The 19,039-nt window shown below is 42.6% G+C and overlaps 3 protein-coding genes across 3 annotated transcripts in view; 1 reads left to right on the top strand and 2 right to left on the bottom strand.

The window, feature by feature from the left end:
- Positions 1–6,014, bottom strand: part of calcr (calcitonin receptor) — a 48,327-nt gene extending 42,313 nt beyond the window's left edge. Inside the window, exon 1 of the mRNA XM_053447509.1 lies at positions 5,897–6,014. The gene's annotated coding sequence lies outside the window, so the exon portion shown is untranslated. The remainder of the gene's footprint in view (positions 1–5,896) is intronic.
- An 8,185-nt stretch (positions 6,015–14,199) lies between these two features.
- On the bottom strand, positions 14,200–16,431 carry tfpi2 (tissue factor pathway inhibitor 2). Its single transcript, XM_053446583.1, has 5 exons — positions 16,271–16,431; positions 15,880–16,050; positions 15,527–15,706; positions 15,067–15,240; positions 14,200–14,633 (listed from the first exon to the last, which is right to left on the bottom strand). The coding sequence occupies exons 1-5, from the start codon at positions 16,341–16,343 to the stop codon at positions 14,545–14,547; spliced, it is 687 nt and encodes a 228-aa protein (XP_053302558.1). The 5' UTR covers positions 16,344–16,431; the 3' UTR covers positions 14,200–14,544.
- Positions 16,432–17,638: 1,207 nt separating this feature from the next.
- gngt1 (guanine nucleotide binding protein (G protein), gamma transducing activity polypeptide 1) lies at positions 17,639–18,623 on the top strand. The gene is made up of 3 exons (XM_053447096.1): positions 17,639–17,805; positions 17,912–18,010; positions 18,207–18,623. The coding sequence occupies exons 2-3, from the start codon at positions 17,915–17,917 to the stop codon at positions 18,330–18,332; spliced, it is 222 nt and encodes a 73-aa protein (XP_053303071.1). The 5' UTR covers positions 17,639–17,805; positions 17,912–17,914; the 3' UTR covers positions 18,333–18,623.
- The last annotated feature ends 416 nt before the right edge of the window (positions 18,624–19,039 follow it).

Genomic DNA, 19,039 nt, shown 5'->3' with positions numbered 1-19,039 from the left:
ACGCGGGACATCTATTCAGTGCAAAAGACGAGTTCTCATTAATAAAAAGAGATCACTATCTGTGCCACTGTCTTGACAGACTGCAGGCGCGTTAACTGACGAACGCATCAGTGCCGTGTGCGAGCACCAGATCCGGAGATCTGGAGCCAAAAATATTCCAGTGCGTCACTCTAAATGTCGGCTTCCGTGGAAAAAAAGGAAGAGCACATCTAAAGTCATAGTCCGGAAAGCAAGAAATATGTGTGCTGAACAATGACAGAAAGGTGTAGAAGAAATGGCCTGTTTGTGTTGACATTGTGAGAGGTTGAGTCCATTTTTTTCACGTTGAAATTTCAGAACTGCAGTTTTCCAAAAACAAAGTGACTTGAAGAAACGCAGAAACTTTGAATAGAAAATGTAGAAAGGATCCTTTCAAGACAATTCATCAGTTACCCCCATCTGTCCCTGTGACCCGAAATGATGTGCACTCTGTGACAGCGTCTCTATCCAGGCAACAGTAAGCTTTCAGGAGTTGACATTTTGTTGGGGACAAACCCTCAGGACGTGTCTTCCAACCAAACCCTGGAGGGAGAAGGTTAAAGAGAAGAAATGTGGGAGGACAGGGGGAAAAGGGAGATGAGCAAAAGACAGGAGAGACGGAGAATGCAATTAACTGTGAAGGATAAAAAGTGAAAGGACAGAGCAGCAGCTGAGGACAAGAGATGAGCAGAGACAGGCAGGGACAGAGAAAATGAAATCACATGGAGGGAGACAGGTTGGTGGGTCCTTCTGGACTCTGATGAAGGGAAAAAAATACAAAGAAAAGAGACCGGGGAAGCATGTGGTGAGTAAACGATGAATATGAAATGTGTACACAGAAAAATTACTATCTCATAAATAGATGAGAGTAAAGATGATATTGTAAAGAATCTCAAAGGTAGAGAACTGACAAGAGAATCTGAGGGAACGAAACATAATTAGAAAAAGAAATGAGATAAGTGCCATTTCTTGACTGCAGAAAATATTACTCTGATAATTGGATTCTTTATGCAGACGAGTTTGATCCATTCACTGTCACACTCATCCAGAAATGAGGAGAAGAAGCAAGTTGGCTTTGAAGGGGTCTATTAGAAACTGTACGTTTTGTAAGGTACAGCACATTGATCAGACGAGGGGTTCAAATCTCATTTAAACAGACTTGCTCTGGCACCTGGCTGCTGTCATGTCACACCCATGCTTCCACACCTCATTTCTGCTTACAAAGCAGTGTTCACAGCAAATTCGTTTGCTGTCCTTATTAAAAGTATTACAACGTAATTGTTGATCGAAGTCTCATTTTGTTAAGATGGAATATATGGAACATTTGAACACAGCTCTCTAAGTCTGGTAAAAATGTAGAAACCATGCCGCAGCACTGAATTTGCATTAAAACCCAATTTAACATCTGCAAGGAGGCTTTAACCATCCTCAAAGTCAGACTCCGCACTGATGAGCCATGTTTTGAAAAGCCCCTGCAAAGAATCCCCTGTCTCTTCCATAAAATGGCTTTATTCAAGTTTCCAAACCTACAATATGCATTTTATGACCTCAAGGTAAATTACAGTGAGCACTAAAAGTGATACAACAATAAAGTGGAGCCTCACGTTCCTGGGCTTCGCTTACAAATTTCAGATAGGGAGCGTTCGATCGATCAAGGTGGGGAGGGAGCACGTTTTGCCATTTGCAGAAGGATCTGGAGCAGCAGTGCTGCAAATTGAATTTAGGTTATATAGGACGGGAAAGAATCAGAGGCCAGAGGAGACACAAATACATTTTGAGGAAAAAGTTTAAATGCACCTGTCCCTACCTCGTCCTCATCAACACACAATTATATTACTGTCTCTGTTTTTATAGACCCATGTTTACTAAGCTCTCAGCCATTCACTCTATTGTAGCACCCCCTATTGATACCACAGCAGCTGTTCAGTGCTGTTGAGGCTCCATTATTTACAGAAGATGTATCATCGCAGAAAGTACAGAGTAATAATAACTGAGCTGAAATAAAGACGTTCCTGTTTCATTTCTACCATGTGCATCTCTTTCCTCGAGTCTCGAGTTCAGTCATAAATCATGCAAATGTTCATCCAACCAACTGAGCAGCTTAACGGAGCAGAGATAAGAGCAACACGTGACTGTGAAATTCATTTTTACAACGGCGGATCTGTTTTCACAGGGAACATCGTGGGCGAGAGTATTTGCCGAATAAAGTTCACGTCTGCGTCAGGAGTCAGAACAATGTAACATGAAAGATGGACAGACCGTACAGAACAGCTGCTGCCGTGCTGCACATGTTGCAGCACTTAACTTTAATCACATCCTACATCCAGCTCGCTCAATGGTCTACGCTGAGTCAACTTCAGCATCTCTTGCTACTCTATAAATGGCGTAATCATTTTTACACAGACACGGCTGTGCAGCGTTAAAAGCAGCGTTTCCGGCAGCGTGAAATGAAGACGTAAAAGCCCGACCTCTGGCTCTGACAAGCACGGTTCAATTCATCCCATAATGGAGAAGGTGAACCCACACCTTCGGCTGATGTGTGGACTGCTAGCCTGCAGAACTCCGACCTTCACGTGTGACATCGCAGCTTTAGTCCGAATTATGCAATTCCTCCTGAACGTTTAGCCTCGCTCCTCTTTCAAGGGTTTGCAAAGCAGCAAATGTAAAGAGCATGATGGCAAAATTGTCCACATCATCCACCTGGCTTAAGACAGCGTGGGGTCAGGGAAAGAGAATTAACCATGGTGACAACTTTGGACCAGAATCATGACTCCCTCCAACTTGTTTTCCCAAAGAAGTGTAAAGCAGAGGGATAAGTACGACACTGGTAAATGGAGCATTGCCTTGTTCCTGAACAAACATCGATTACGGTGCTCGGCCGGAAAGAACAAGTGACATTTAGGGTCAAAGCATGTTGGTATGAATAAAACATGGAGCATTTGCTTGATTAGTATTGAGGAATAACAACAAGCAGAGGAGCTGGGGATATTCTCCTGACCTTCCCCGAGTGATGGATCTCAATTACATGACTGTGTGTGTGTGTGTGTGTTTGTAATGATGTATGTTATGGGGACCTTATTCCTGTGAGGACAAAAGCAATTTTCATGATGTAAATCATTAGGTTAAGAGATATACTTGAGGTTTCTAGTAGGTTAAACCAACCCCCTGGGGTGTAGGATTAGATTTAGGCAAAAAGTGTTGAGTTAAGTCTCCAGGAAAACCAGAATCTTATTATAAGTCAATGTATTATCCTCTGAGGCGCGTGTGTTTGTGTGGCCTGTCAATCACTATGTTCCTCTGGGTTCTCATAACGTAAACCGTTGAATTTAACGTGAAGACATGTTTCAAGGTTATGTTTAGGTTAGAGGTCGAATTAGATTTGAGGAAGTAGTATTAATTAAGTCTCCAGGAAATTAATGTAAGTCAATCTAATATCCTACGATGTCGAGAGGACATGACTTTCGTGTGTGTGTGTGTGTGTGTGTGTGTGTGTGTGTGTGTGTGTGTGTGTGTGTGCGTGCGTGCGTGCGTGTGTGTTACTCATAGTGTAAACAGTGTTTCCTATGCGACACACCCAAACACTACAGAATTACACGAGTATTGTTGTCCAAAACCCAAACTATGACACAAAAGCACAAAGAAACAGCATAAATGTGTATACCACTCATTCATCACCCTCTTTCATTTGGACATAAAGCTTTTAGAAAGCTCCCTTGGACAAAAAACACTGAAATTAAACACACAGTGGACACACAAGCACACACACACGCACACACACAATCCAAAGGCCCGACTTTGCTGTTTAATCTCTTCATGCAGACCATTCTCTCCCTCTCCCAGGCCTCCAGCTCCTGTCCCTTGAATTGGAGAGCAAATTTGTCGCTTGCTTGCTCAACCGTTCACCTGTCTGTGGCCAGAAAGACCGACCAACAGACAGACACACAGACACACAGTGTGTGGGATGATGAAGGACGAACTTATCGCGGAGACTCAGAAAGCAGCCAGACACGTTTCCAACCTATCCCAATTCACTACGGGCCGCTGTTTATATCTCAGCTCGCCCGTCTGCACGTATCCTCGCGATGCCGTCGTCCTCACCCTGCCTCTCTCTCTTTGACAGCCTGACTGAGTGTCTGTTGCTATTCTCGTCTTCCTCTGAACCGCTCAGTGCTTCAACATTCTGCGTGTGCTGAGAAGCTCTCGTTCCTCAGTCGTATCAGCTCGCCGAAGCCACTTCACTCACCATTGCCTCTAATAAAAACCCCAGATGACACGAGCCATTACTCTAAACACGGTTATGTAAACACAAAGGAATCCCCACAAGAAGAATCCCAATTTAGCCGCAGACATCTTCAAGGCGGGCTCTTCTGGTTCTGCTCTGTTTCTGCCACAAATGGACACTGAAGTGATGCAGGCGGCATTCAGCTATTTGGGCTTATATTTCGTTTCCGGCTTGTGGTCCAGTCGGTCCGTGTAGGAATGCTTACTTTCCCCTCCTCTGTGAATTTTCTAATATAATCAATATGAGGGCGAATGCATGAATGCAGCAGCGGCCAAAATTCCCACGGAGAGAAGAAGAAGGTCTGGAATGGATTTGGCTCACGAATATATAGAACTCATACAAAAGTGAGCAGCTCCAGTCGCGCTCTCCACGCAGACGCTGTGTCTTGTAAGTGTGGCATAGGGATTTATAAAGCAAGTGCAGAGAGGTGGCACACGTTGACCTTTCATCTGCGTCTACTACTTTTGTGCATTGTGTGCTGCACGGATGTGTGCGTCTGCCTGTGTTCTCCTGTGTGTTTATTGGCTTGTAAAATTGTAGTTGTCACTGGGAAAAGAACAGATGCCGCTCCGATTTTATCCTGTGAATTGCTCTGAGGAGAAGCAGGAGCCTGTGTAGATGCAACACACCCTGTGTGTGCGTACATGTTTTTGTGTCCTCTTCAGGCCTCTTTCCAGCATAAACACTGACCATGTCAGGACTTGTGGACCTCATGGGGACCAAAGCCTGGTCCTAATGAGGCAGATCAGCATTTCTGAGCTCCTGGTTAAGGTTTGGGGTAAGATGTAAATTAATTGTGGTTAGGTTAAGGTGAGTCATGAATTGGTCATGGTCAAGGTTAGGGACACATTTGTTGAGGCTATCCACATTGAATGAAGTCAAAGTCCTATTAAGGCTAGGTGCGCAAACTGTGTGTGTGTGTGGGTCACTAAGTATTCATCTGGAACAAATCCTCTTCAGAGGTCTGGCTGCAATTCGGACAGATCTGTCTTAAATTTGCAGTTTCTTCTCCACTATTAAAAATCCCTCTGTAAATGTGCATTATTCATCTGAGGAGTGTCCGTTGACTGTAGCATCCCTGAGCATTAACCTATATTAAATATTTAACAGGATGTCTTCAGGAGTCCACAAAAAAAGCACAGATTAAGTGGTAGAAAACATGCGATTATTAGAACGCCACAATGAAGACTCTTCTCAGCCTTTCCTCGAGTTTTTTTTAACCCTAAAAATAGCGCACCACAACACGAGTGTGAGTCACATTCTGCGTTCTCTCCTTTTCCCCTCTCGCTTGAAATAATCTGCAGCTAAACTGATGTTTAGATCCCCTTGACGCGCCATAATGGGCTATTAATCAATTTGGAGCATGAACGAAAGAAAAGAGAAAATCCAATTTACATCGCGTCCACAGTCACGAACATGCAGGCAAGTCCCAGCGAGCTCTTCTTTAATTCATCGGTGCAAAAAATAAAAGATTGAAATTGACAGACAAACTGAAAATATAATCTCCCCGCAACTCACTAATCTGTGCGCTTTTTCCCAAACAGCAATTTACAGGAGTTAATAGCCGGAAGATAAAGAAAATAACCTGAGTCTTACCTGACTTGAAGAGATGAGAGAAACTGCAGAGAACAGATGCTCGAGCAGGAGATGCCTGATGTCTCCTTCCCTCAGAGGAGACTGACTCCCTGCTGCTGCGCTCCAACCCTATTTAACGCAGTGGCATTACATTAAGAAAAAAAAGAGGATACACAAACTTTTTTTTGCATCCACGGAGATAAAACCAATAATTAAAAAAAATCCATCAAAAGCTACTGTGGCTCGTGTGTCCAGGGGTCTGGCTTCTGTTTTATGAGATGGATTAATGACCGGCGGTGCGCACGGTAAGGGAGCGCGGGGCAGGGCGCCGGTCCGCGGCCGTTCTGAGCGGTGACAGTCGCCTGCCCGGTAATCCAAGTGCGTCTAACAGCCTCCCCGTGTACGAGCGTGTGTTGCTGGAGCTCCTCCTCGCCTTATCTCTCTGTGTCTGTGCGTTAAAGACACACACCGCGAGGAGAGGCTCGCTTCTCTCTCCACTGCGCGTCCGTGCGCTCTGCTGTGGACACTCCTCTAGACACCGGGCGTAAAGTGAAGTTCTGCCACTACGACACAACGCGTGTTTGTTTGCGCTACTCAACGATGACTTTAAAATGACCTTGATGACATTACACGAGAGCTTATTTTTTCGTATCTCCTCCTTGCAGCTTTAAAAGTGACATGTTTGTGTAGCTTGGTGGAAATGAGGATCAGCTCCTACATTAAAAGCAGCTCATCGTGCCAAAGCAGTTCTGACCCTGGAGACACGGTGTCAACTCCTCTGAAGGTGTCCTCTAAGTTGTCTGGGACCCTCATGGATCAGATTGGATTTTCCAACACACCCCCACAGATGCTCAATTGGATTCACATCACATAAATATGGAGGCCAAGTTAACACATTGAACCGCCATGTTCCTCAAACCATTCTTTAACTAATTTTGTGGAACCTTGGTTGTTTTATTTTAGAAGACAGGACAAGATGGTGAATATCCCTTGTACGTTCAAAGGTCTCCTGCACACTTACCAACTGCCATTAGAAGTTAGCAGGTGTTAGCAGCCACCAGCCGATGTGAGGGACATAACTTCAGTTGTGCACCTTAGCGTCATTAAGTGCTTTGGCCTAATTTGGTCCATTGGTCCCACTTTAGAACATCGGACAAGATGGAGAATATCCCTTCTATGTTCTACCGCAATAATGAATGCCTGCCACCAGTGGATGTTATCAGATGTTAGCGGCCACCAGCGGATGTTAGTGACATATCTTCAGTTGTGTACCTTAGCGTCATCAGTTGTTTCAGCCTTTAAGTGAACGGGGCTACTGCCATCAGGGAGTAATACTGCTATGAAGGGGTGTACTTGGTCTGCAATCTTAAGGTAGTTGATATCAGTATAGAAAGACGGACTACGTGTCTGCACCTCTTCCCATTGTACCAAAGTAAAGCCTGCATGGATTTTGGGTGCTGCCATTTTGTGCCTGTGATGTTTCGGAGCCAAAGTATCGAGGTCCCTGCACCAGTACACCCTGTGAACCAATCGCAAGTCAGTCTCATCTGTCAATCATTACGTTTCACACCATTTTTTTCTTAACATTGAATAACTATGTGAAACCAATCTTACTGAAAAATGAGCACTTGAGCACATCAGCACTGCAGGCAGGGTTTCTGACCTTTACTGCAGCCAGCTACCAGAGGGCGATTAAGATGATTTGGCTTCACTTTTGGGGAGCTGACACGCCATCCGTCTTTATATACCGTGGGTGGTACATGTTAAAGTAACATCCACATGAATTCCACACAAGGTTTCTCAGCAGAACTCTGTTGTTAGCTTCTGTCTTCTGTGGCCTTATAGTGCATCATGCTAGAATCACGATCCCTGCTAAAAAAAAACAACGCAGAAGCAATCAGCCAGCCATATAATTGCCACTCTTCCCTAACAGCTTTCCATCATATACAACAGGTTTTCAGAAATGTGTTCTGCAGTAGCTCTCCTGTGAGATTGAACCACTTCCAGCCAGCCGTCGCTCTCAATGAGCCTTGGGCCATGACCCTGTCCCCGGTTCAGGGGTTGTCCTTCCTCGAACCCTTTTAGATATAGCTCACTAACCACAAGACCTGTCATATTGGAGATGCTCTGACCTAGTTGTTCACAATCCCAATTTCGCCCCTTGTAAAAGTCACTCAGATCACTTTGCATTTCATTTAAGTTTCATTTCATGTGAAATGAGCGTGTAAAGGATTTACCCCCTCTTAGGGATCCAGTACACTTAAAGGGAAGACTCTCCTAAATGATGTGACCATAGTTCAGGCATGATGGAGGAAAGTAGGAACCTTCATGCTAAAAAAATATATTTTTGTTGTGAGAGGAAAACAGATATTCACCCACTTATACAACACAACCAACGATAATTATTATCAATATGAGAATCAAATGAAACAGCCTCTTTTATTCATTCAACCTGTTTGGCTGATATTGAGTTACTACTCTTACGAAATTCCCTGTGGATATTAGACAGCTGAATCTATTTGGATTTTAGGTTGTGAATTGTAATTTCAGATGAGTCAAGAAAAAAATCCAAATTAACAAGAGCACAACGCGCTGCCTGGTTGTAGCGGATGATTTCCTTATTAGAAACATGGTAATTTGATTTCTTATTTTCCGATTTGGCGTTAAGATCTGTAGAACTGCATTCGGGAGTGTCCTGTCAGTGTTTTGTTCCGCAACTTTCTCTCTACACTTAATCACAACCCAGCCAGCTGTTTGCCCGCATCTCCCGTCAGATGCTAACCGAACACTCGTTCCTCTTCATGTCTCACACGCAGAGACAGGCGAGGCAGTAATGGACATGTAGCTGCATATTCATGACACATTGTAACGCTGACAGACATGATGAGCCTGTCATCTCTAAAGCCGGGAGATCTGCAAACAAGCAGCGCTGCCTTCAAACCGGTGGAGAAGACGGAGCATCCCCCAAGGAGGGGGACGGGAAGGGACAAACACAATCTACCTGGAAATGTGAGTCCCTTTCCTGTGATGGAAACCCCATTGCTCTTGTCAGCTACATTTGGCGTGCATGTGTGCTCACATAAATTGTGTAGATTAACCGGATATATTTGACAAACCAAATCAATTGGTTGCCGACTGATTTGGGCTTTTTTATTATTTTATCCACATCCACACCTTGAACAAAATCATTCCGAACATACAAAATTCCGATGTAACGAGCCACATTTGAAGCTGTGCAGCACATGGCATTGTGGGTAGGAGGAACTTGTCTTTTACAGTCTCCTCATTATGGCCAGTTGCGGTGATGACGGTAGGTGGAGGGCGATTGAGGGAAATTGAGCTGGAGCGATGCCTATTTTTTGGGGGGACATGCTGTGTGGTTCATCTGGAGCATAATGATGCTGGAGAAGATGCCACTGGAGTTTGGTGCCAGCGCTGGCGGTGTCCGTGCACAGTTTGTGTATAATAGGACGTCACTGCATCATATCCTGCCATGAAGGAATGCAATTATTTTTTGTCGTGCAGATTCGAAAGCAGCAGATCAGCGAGACTTGCTCACAGTGACCACAGGTAATTGTCACTCATCTGTGCATACTTTTTTTTGTTTTAACCTCTTTCAAATCTTTGCATATTTTAGCTTAGTGTAGTCTTAACATCAGAGATAGCTAAGTTAGTAACTAGTCGGGTTAATATCATGGCATTTTATCAGCAGAAGCTAGCCATGCAGCCGAGGTTCAGGCCCTGAGGTTCAGGCGAATTTGCTAAATGTGTCATGTGGCCAAACTGTCATGGCTCTCATCAACCTCTAGCCACAAAGGAGAGGGGCTCAATTAAAAGGTGCTTATATGTCAGTGTTGTCGTTGGAGTGTGTTTCCAATGACCCAGAGTTAGTTGCTGATGAACCTTAAGCAGGGATAGGTTAACTAATATTGTGTTGCATGGTGTGTGTTGTTGTTGTTGCCTGCCATTTTCTTAAAGGTTTATTTCAAAGTTGTTATATTTGGATGTGGATGTTCTTTAACACATTGGGGAGTCTGAACAGGGGGAATGATGACAGCAACCAATAACTGTGCTATTACATATATATTGCATTACAGCGGACTCCTTTAAATCCACCTTTAAATAAGTTTAACGAACTTAAGGTATATCTATGTAACTTTAAGATCCAGTCTTACAGACCAACTTGTCAACATCAGGCTACTGTCACAGTTTTGAGCTTTTGTTGTAGCAATCCAGAATGCTGGGATAAAGGATCAGTTATGAGATTTCAGTGATGTCCTAGTGCAAGTAGTGACAAAACACTGCAACCATATACATACTAACCTGTACTCCAATATGTGCAGAGAGTGTCTGCTCATGTCCTTGACTAGTTGCAGAAAATATATCCAATTTCATTTTTGCGGCAGGTATCATAAAAACACATATTGTTCCTCCTCAACAGTTGCATGCAAATCTGCTTTTTCAGGACTCAGCGCTCCTGCTCAAACCCCCCCATGGGTTTGCATATCGTGGCTCAGCTTTCTTAAATGTAATATATATTAAAAACCCATTATCAAGCAGCAAATTCAAATGTGCCAATGTGTTTGGTTGCCGGGTCCTTAGAGAACTGCGGAACAGGAGCTCGGTATAAAGTCCTTGACCTCCGGGAAGCTGGTAATTGAAGCGAACGGTCGGAGAAAAGGAGGAAGAAGAGGACCTAGTTCAGACTGACATTTTTGTGGATATTTATTCCATTTTCTGTCGGCACTCCGGAAGAGAAAACAGTTAAAATCTGGCTTTGGGGAAGTCAGGCATCTGTATTTGTTTGTTCTGCTCAAATCATTTTTGATCTTCCCCCACCGTGATGAAAAGAGGTTCTGGCACATTTGCAGGAGGGTGAAAGCTGTAGATTTATTCACAGCTATGAGTCATCCGCTACATTAGAGATGCTCTGCACCAACAAAAGCACACCACTATTGTTACTGTAAAAGCCACGGCGTGTGGACAGCAGTTACACTATCTGTGGGTATTCCCAGAACTTCTCTCTGCCATAGAAACTGTGGAAATTAGTATTCACCTCAAATATCAATTACTGCACCACTACCTGAGCCAAGGCAGAGGGAAATTACATTTGGACTTTAGGAGCAGGGTGTGTGTGTGAGGACAAATGATGACTATCAGTAAGCTTCTAAATGCATGTTCACTTGAAAACACAAACAGTGTGTCGATGGATTCATCTCCTCTTGTTGGCATTTTCCAGGGAATCAAATAGGAAAACCTTAGAAGGTTTCCAGAACATCTCAGACGTTTGGAGTTGGCCGACTTGTTTAATTATACAGCAGCTACCGGTGTTTGGCAGCCAGATGGACGGCGAGGAACAGACCAGATACTCATCACCAGACACATCAATCCGAGGCGTGTGAACGGAGGGGAGACGAGGACGGCCCGAGACACTCCTCTCCACCCAACAAAGGGGGATGATCGATGTTGGAGAAACTCTGATGCCATGTCAGGGCTGGGAAACCATCTGACATGTTTGGTCTACAGTTTAAACAGACTAAACGCCGACATCCCAGAAATAGTGTATCTTCAAACTTGGTGCCGTATGCTTTTCCTGGGTTCAGTTTCTGTCGGTGGGCTTGGTCCATGAAAGCAGAAACACCTAAACAGGTAAAAGGAAAATACTTACTCAGTTGTAAAACACATTCAAACAGGCAGATGCTGTTTCATCTTCTATTCTGCATCAACATTTATAAAACATAGTGCTCACATCCTGTTATATTAACCAGAGTTTTCATAAGCAATAACAAAGTATCCCACCAATCTATGGGAAATATTGTTTTATCTATTCTATTTATTCCCTGTTTGTGCCTTTGGGGAAACTGAAGCATTGAACAAGATTGATTTGAAAAAATACTATAGGATGTAGTTTTCCTCTGGGGAAATGTATCATTGTTTATGTCCCAAGACAAGATATACATTTATAAGGCATGTAGTTGGATCTCCACCCGGTGGTTTATAGATTAATATGGTAAAGCTGTGAGAGCATTTAAGGCATTTTAGCAAACATCTACAGAATCAGACTGAAGTAGAATTATTACCCTGAAGTGCACAGTGAGCTGCTCTAGTATTCGGCAGCAAAATCTGTTGTTTCTTCTATTTATGAGTCAAATTAGAATAGTTATAAAAACAGCTCATTGCCCTCTAGGTTTACAATAAACTTTTTCATTAGAAATGAAAAGAGAATACTATTTGTACCCGAAAATAAGAGTGTAGATGCCTGGATCAGCCACCAGGGGGCATCTAATATCCTGCCTCCTTACCATGACCTGCAGTGATACAGTATGTTATCATCATTTGTTGTCATGTTAAATGTTAAATTTGCATTAATCAGTATTCTGCATTAAATGGTGAATTAAATTATCATCTCATTAAGCTCACAGTCATTGTGCGTGTTGATGTTTTAAAATCAGTGCAGTCATTTCATAGCAGTAATATAACTGTTTGACAAATGGTCAAAGCCTCCTTCACCGTATTAATCTCGTTCTAAATGAGAGCCACGTTTCAATGTAAACTCCCATCCATCACCATTGAGAACGAGGCAGAACTTAATGTGGTGCGGCTAATGAAACCACCAGAGCAGGATCGGTTCATCTCCGAGCCCGCTGAACTGCACCAGGATCTCCCACAGCCCGTGTTTTATTGCCACTCATTAACGGTGCGAGACAGAGCTCTGCCGTAATTAAAAGTTAACCACTGGGTGTGTTTGGGCCCGTCTCAAACATTTGTCATGTTGTTCGGGATTAAATCCGACCGAAAGGTTGTGATTCTGCAAAGTGTAATTAGACTTTGAACAAATGAATTGTTCACACAATCATAATAAATTGGTAGAAACTGTAAAAACAGCTTTAAAAGAAGAGGACTTGGAGCTTATATCACATAAAATATGCTTTTCAGAGGTGATGCATGGTTTGTATATGTGTCAATCAGCTATTATGTAAACTGTACAAGTCATGCATGAGATTCCACACACCTCTTTTTTGCTCTGCCTTTTTTCCTCCACTTTATAAATGTGCTATTACTTTCATTCTTATTGATTAAAAAGTGCAGGGAGGAGAGAAACATTTACCTCCAAGGGCAGGAAGTGGAAATAAGCTTAAATGAATAAGCCTAAATTTCCATCATAAGCAGTGGTGATGGTTTTAGAGATTAGGTAGAGTACGTACTGGGAGGATGACATCCTCTCTCATATTGCTTCCTAACAGATGATTTAGCTTCGGTTCTTAATGGCAAAAGGGCCTGTGCAGATATATTACCTTTTACTGCTATTTATAGCCGAGCCAGATGGGCGAGCAGCTTCCTTTAATATCTTCTATAAATATTTATTGCCTGGAAAAGTCACACAGTGCTTCAACTGAACAAAGCAGATTTAGTACAGTCAGGATTTTCTAGAAACACAGGGTACTTTGAAATGAACAGCCTTTGAGGAGGCTACAGACAATTTCTCTTGTGGTACGTAAAGTTCATTATCTGTGAATACTAAAAGCTTGTATTGACCCAGAGGAAAATAAAACCCTCTTCAATAACCGAGCAGAGGGAGAAGATGTGTGGCTGCACACACACATCCGTTTGTCAATGGATGCATTCAGGTTTCCTCATTTACAGTGTGGAGTACACTATGAATGCATAATTGCCAAAACCGTTCCTGCCGCTCGCTCTGCTGCAGCGATGCTCTCATCAACCTGCCACGGTAACATTTTCCTGCTCCGAGATTGCTTCCTTCCTGATTCTAGCATATACAGAAGAAACCGAGATAGGCCGAGTGCGCTGCGAAGTAGTTGCAGATAAGAACGGAAGATCAGCAGAGTGAGTACGTGAAGGAAGAAAGGCCGAGAGATAAAGAGAAAGTGCACAGAGAGAAAGTGTCTTGTGTTTTCTTTGGCCGCAGCACTGTTGTGCTTCTGTAAAATAAATCGTAGGAGCCAAAATGCTCGCTTAGTGTTTTATATTTATTTTTGTTTAGGTCCCTCGTGTGTTTTTTATTGTCATGGGTGTGGTTTCTCATTATTAAACTATTCACTTGCATGGCGTGACCCAGACACAGAGGGGAAGTATGGCTCCAGTATTTCCCAGTACAGCAATTTAAAGTCAGTGTTTTAGTTTTTTTTATCATGATATAGAATGTATTTGGGCTCCAGTAGGAATTGAATGTGTCAGCAGACTCTGTTGAAGATGATAAGAGTTTGCAGACATTCAATTGAATTAGTTGCAGTCAACACATCTTGAGTTAGTTCAATGCTGAAATAACACACGACACAGTTATTTACTGATAAACAGCAGCAACAAATGGCTCAATAAGTTTATAAAATTCTGTATATTTCATAAAAAATGTGCTCACAACACAGTTTGTCACATCAGAAAATGTCAGTCATAATGTATTACTTATAGAAAACATATATTAAATACATACAGTATAAAAACACGAGTGCAGTAGTAATAAACGTCATCAACAATATACAGTAAAAACACATTTGAAACAAATCCTACAAATACAACCAGGATGTATTTAAGACTCTTCCGGTCACAACAAATGTGACCTGGTCGTTTTTTCTTTTGGCACAAACAGTCAGTTTAATACTTGGTTCTTTCCGTCACAGGCTCGTCCGTGTGAGCGTCTGTGAGGTCGAGAGTCAGACGCCTACGCCTGCGTAAACGATTTGATTATTTCTATTCTTTCTCCTGCGTCGGATTATTCTTAGGCCTTTGTGCTTCTTCCCTCCTGCAACATGAAAAAAAGCGTTGGACAGCTGATTAGTATGATGGCCTCTGATTCTTCTGCTTGTTGGCTTTCTTTACTCCTCATCAATAAGCAGACAGAACTTCCTACAGACAGATTTTCTTTGGTTTCCTCTCAGTCATACTTTAATGATTGGCTGTAGAGTATAAACGTCTGAGTGTATGCTAATGGTTTCTTCACAAGCCAAACAACTTTGAAAGCCTCAAATGAAATCAGCTGAGTTTTATTTAGTCGCTAACCAAATTCCCCTCTGACTTTCTGAATCTTCTCCAGATTTAAACCAGCAAGTAGTTATTAAGATCCATATATTGTAATTACAGAATTAAGGAGTTTGGTAATTATCCTCAAACTCTCATCTTCAGTTACAGACTTTTTATTGCCACACACACGCAATCCCATGCTCATGCTGACGCACCTTTAACACACACGTCTTTGCAGCTCTGCCTCGAGACAAAGTTATTGCTGGTGCCTCCACAGCCTGAGTAGGTGAACTCCTCGCACTTCTTGGTGGCGCCGTTGTAGTAGTACCGGGTCATGGAGGCCGAACACTTCCCTTTGTCCATTGGGTCCAGGCAGAGCACAGGAACAGCTGGAGTAAAAAAAAAACACAAAGCACACAATGACACCAACAACCAGAAACAACAACAGAAAGTGTTTGATTCTTAGCTCCTTTCATCAGATTATTCATTAATTCCATTATGACTTAAATATCTTTATGTGTTGTACATTAACACAAAAGGCCCGATGAAGTATTATTTTCATAGGAATACATAGTTGTTTCCCAGTCACACCATTAAATCACACCGGAAATGCTTGTTTTTAGAGAGAGCCCCTGTATATTATGTCAGTGGCAGCACAATTGTTGTTGTACTAACTTTTCCGTGGGCTGCAGTACTCCATGCAACTGGTATGGTCCTTGAAGCGGTTCGAGTTCCCGTGACAGCCCCCATAATAAAAGGTCTCGCACTGCATGGTGGTCATGTTGAAGAAGTAGTGGCGGAGGAGGGCACGGCAGGGTCCCTCTTCTTTAGGAAACCTGCAGATCTGTGGAATCTCTGAGGAGGAAGAATGACTGGATTTATGAATATGATTGGATGGATCAGATTTTCCCATTTTTTATCAGATCTAAAACACAAAATCACCCAGTTCACACATTCAAAAGCTTTCCGGGGAGGTCAAGGTCCCCGTCAGCCAAATACAGTGTGTGCTCCTCACTTAGAGAACATACTTGGGATTCTGAAACATGTCTTCTGGCACTGCTCGTAACTCCTGAAGTTGTTGGCATTCCCCTGGCACCCCCCATAGTAGAAAATCTCGCACTTTTGCGTGATGGTGTTGTAGAAGTAGCTCTCAATATTTGCCCTGCAGGGTCCCTCGTCCACCTGAAGGAGACACACGTCTGAAAGCATTTACCACCGTTAATGAAACACGAAATCCGCCATAGAAACACGACGTGGTTAAGTGGGCTGCTGCACGTAAAGCTGCGCGTAAAGCCTCCGTCAAACTCTCAAATTGTGCGTAAACTTGTGCAAACAAGTCTTTTACGCGAGGTTAGTTGAAGATAAACAGTTTAGTGGTTCTTTAAAACAACGCGAGAAAACGAGAGAGTGATCCCTTACCTGTGGGCGACAGCGCCAACACGTTGTAGAAGGAGGAAACAAGTGTAAACAGCGCTAATGTGCCAAACTCCATAGTGCCACTTCTGCTCCGGCTGCGACTCTCGCTCGTCTTTTTCCGCTTTGCCGAACGCGTCCACTTTTATCAGTTTGGTGCTGGTTCCCAGCGGAATTTAAGGGGGCGGGGGATGTAATGAGTCATTTCCATATCCACTGAGGAGCAGAAGCAGAGAGGTGATGAATCCATGAGTGACATCACACAGGGAGAGTTATTGTAAGATTTGCGTAAAGTGAAAATGTGACTCAGTCTATTTCACAGAGGTGAAATGACAAGAATCCGAGAGTCACTTATGATGATGATGATGATGTTTTAAGGCTTCTGTGACCTAGTAACTCTACAGCATCCCTGTTAGTTTAACATGTGTCTACACGTGACAGATCCTCTTGTGAAACCAGATCTTGTCGACATCTTCCTGCCAAGTTCCCACCACATACTAGTCTTACTGGATCCCCACTCACACGTATACACACACACACACACACACACACACACACACACACACACACACACACACACACACACACACACACAGAGAGAGCCTTGTAGGACACTTATTGGGATAATATGTTCTCTAATCCCCTATCCCAACCGTGCCTAAACCTAATACTTACCTCAACACTCACCTAAATCGAATTCTGTCATTAACCCTAAAAGCAAGTCTTAGCCACAACAGCTCATTGAATGTGACCCAGAAAGTGAGGAACTTCCAAAATGTCCTCACTTTCCCAAACTGTCCCCACTCCGTCAGTTCAAGGTTCAAAATGGTCCTCAGATTGACATCTGTACAAATACACACACAGACACACACATTTTTATTCCAAGCACTGTCACCTCCAAACCTGTGTTTCCTAATGACTGAAGCCGCCTCCAGCATTTTTTCAAGGGAACACTGATGTGTTGCCCAGGTTTGCCCTTCTTCACAGCTAAACGAAACAAATTAAACTTAATGTAAAACAAAAACATGGCTCCTTCCTTGGTTTTTAAATATAATGCTTTTGATCCGTTCCATCTTTTCCTCAGGCATCTAAAGGGGGAGCCCAGTCCCTTCCTATTGTACATTTAAACTTGTCTTTGTGCGGTTGGAAAACTGCAGTCACCTTTAGGTCAGTCATGTGTCATCACTTTGACAGGTGGAGGCTAAATACAGATTAGCTGTCTTATCACATGGTACCTTCCTTTTAACCCCTATCTGCATATAAAAAAGAAAACAGAGTTGCAATAGCAGAAATCCATATTTCACCTGCAAAATAGGGAATTCATTTTTTTGTTTTAATTCAAATACAACGAACAGACACCGGTGTAATTCTCCCCCTCCTTCTTGAGAAACTGTCTAGGTTATACTGTAGGAGCATAGTTTTAATCAGATTAAACGGATTAGGATACTTTATGCAGATTACTTTATAACCAGGATTGAGTGAGAGGGGAGTGATTCTTCAGCAGGATTGTGGGGGTGAAGGACTGCTCCCTCTAAGCATCCGTGAGTACATTTTCATTCTTTTCTTGTTATTCATCATGGGGTAAAAATCGGACATGGGAGTGAATATTTTTTGCCTCACAATGCTGAATGTTTCCTTCTTTGACAGAAAATGCCGGTCATTAACATGGACGAACTGACGGACAAGGACAAGGCTGTAATGGAAGTCACCCAACTTAAGCTTGAAGTGAAACTTGAGAGGTGGTTGGTAAGTTGAACACACTGGAGTTACAGGCCATACGTTTAAGGATAGAAGCAAATTAAATAGTTTTTTAAGATATTTATCCTTGACAAGCAATTTATGCTGTCAACCTGCATGAATGTAATTATACAGATTTGTTTTATCGGGGGCAGCATTTAAAACTGAAACTTCTGCATAATACATCTTTGTCTTCTTTCCTCAGACGTCAAAATGCTGTGAGGAGGTGAAGGACTACATTCAGGCTGGAGAGGAGGAGGACACTCTTGTCAAAGGCATTTCAGAGGACAAGAACCCCTTCAAGGAGAAAGGCGGCTGTGTCGTCTGCTAGACCGGACCTGAGGAGCTTTTCATCGCTCAGATTAGCACCCGGGGACATTATCCCTCCCGTCAACCAAAAAAAGATTTGCAGGCTGACAAGACGAGGATGAAAAACAAAGAAACTATTCCAGATTTGTAGCCTTGTCATTTTATCCTTTGAAAACATGCAGTGTAAACGAAGTATAATTGGTAATATACATGTAATGCTTCTCTTTCATGTGGTGTCTATATCTATAACTGGCCCATGTGTTGTTTCATAGACAGAAGCAACTGTCATTAAAAGTGCTTGTTATGAACTCAACCCGTCTCCTTCACTCACTGCACAAAGGTTTTTTCATGACAGGATATTTACATGACTCAGTTTGCATACATTCGAAGTATCTGGAACGTCGTTGCATTAATCTTTATAAGAGTGGTATCGTTATAAACCACAGACCTTTATGTAAATATCAAAAAGTTTGATAATTGTTGGTGAAGTTTCAGATTTGTTGATATGTTCCTCCTGTAGGTCCAGACACCTATCTCTTCCCATTTATTTATGTGTATATTACATTTCTAAAACACAGTTACTCATAGACATAATCATAAGACTTTTTAAAGAGGATAATTTCATTTCTAAATATTTCATAGGATTTGAAGGGTAAAAACATACAGAATCTCACACGACAATATTTGTGTCTTGCCGGAATGTTTCTTTCTTATTTTTAATCAATTTAC

This window comes from Pleuronectes platessa, chromosome 18 (genome assembly GCF_947347685.1).
Source record: "Pleuronectes platessa chromosome 18, fPlePla1.1, whole genome shotgun sequence".
Lineage (NCBI taxonomy): Eukaryota > Metazoa > Chordata > Actinopteri > Pleuronectiformes > Pleuronectidae > Pleuronectes > Pleuronectes platessa.
The sequence above is the reverse complement of the archived record's forward strand: the minus strand, read 5'-3'. Positions and strand labels throughout refer to the sequence as shown.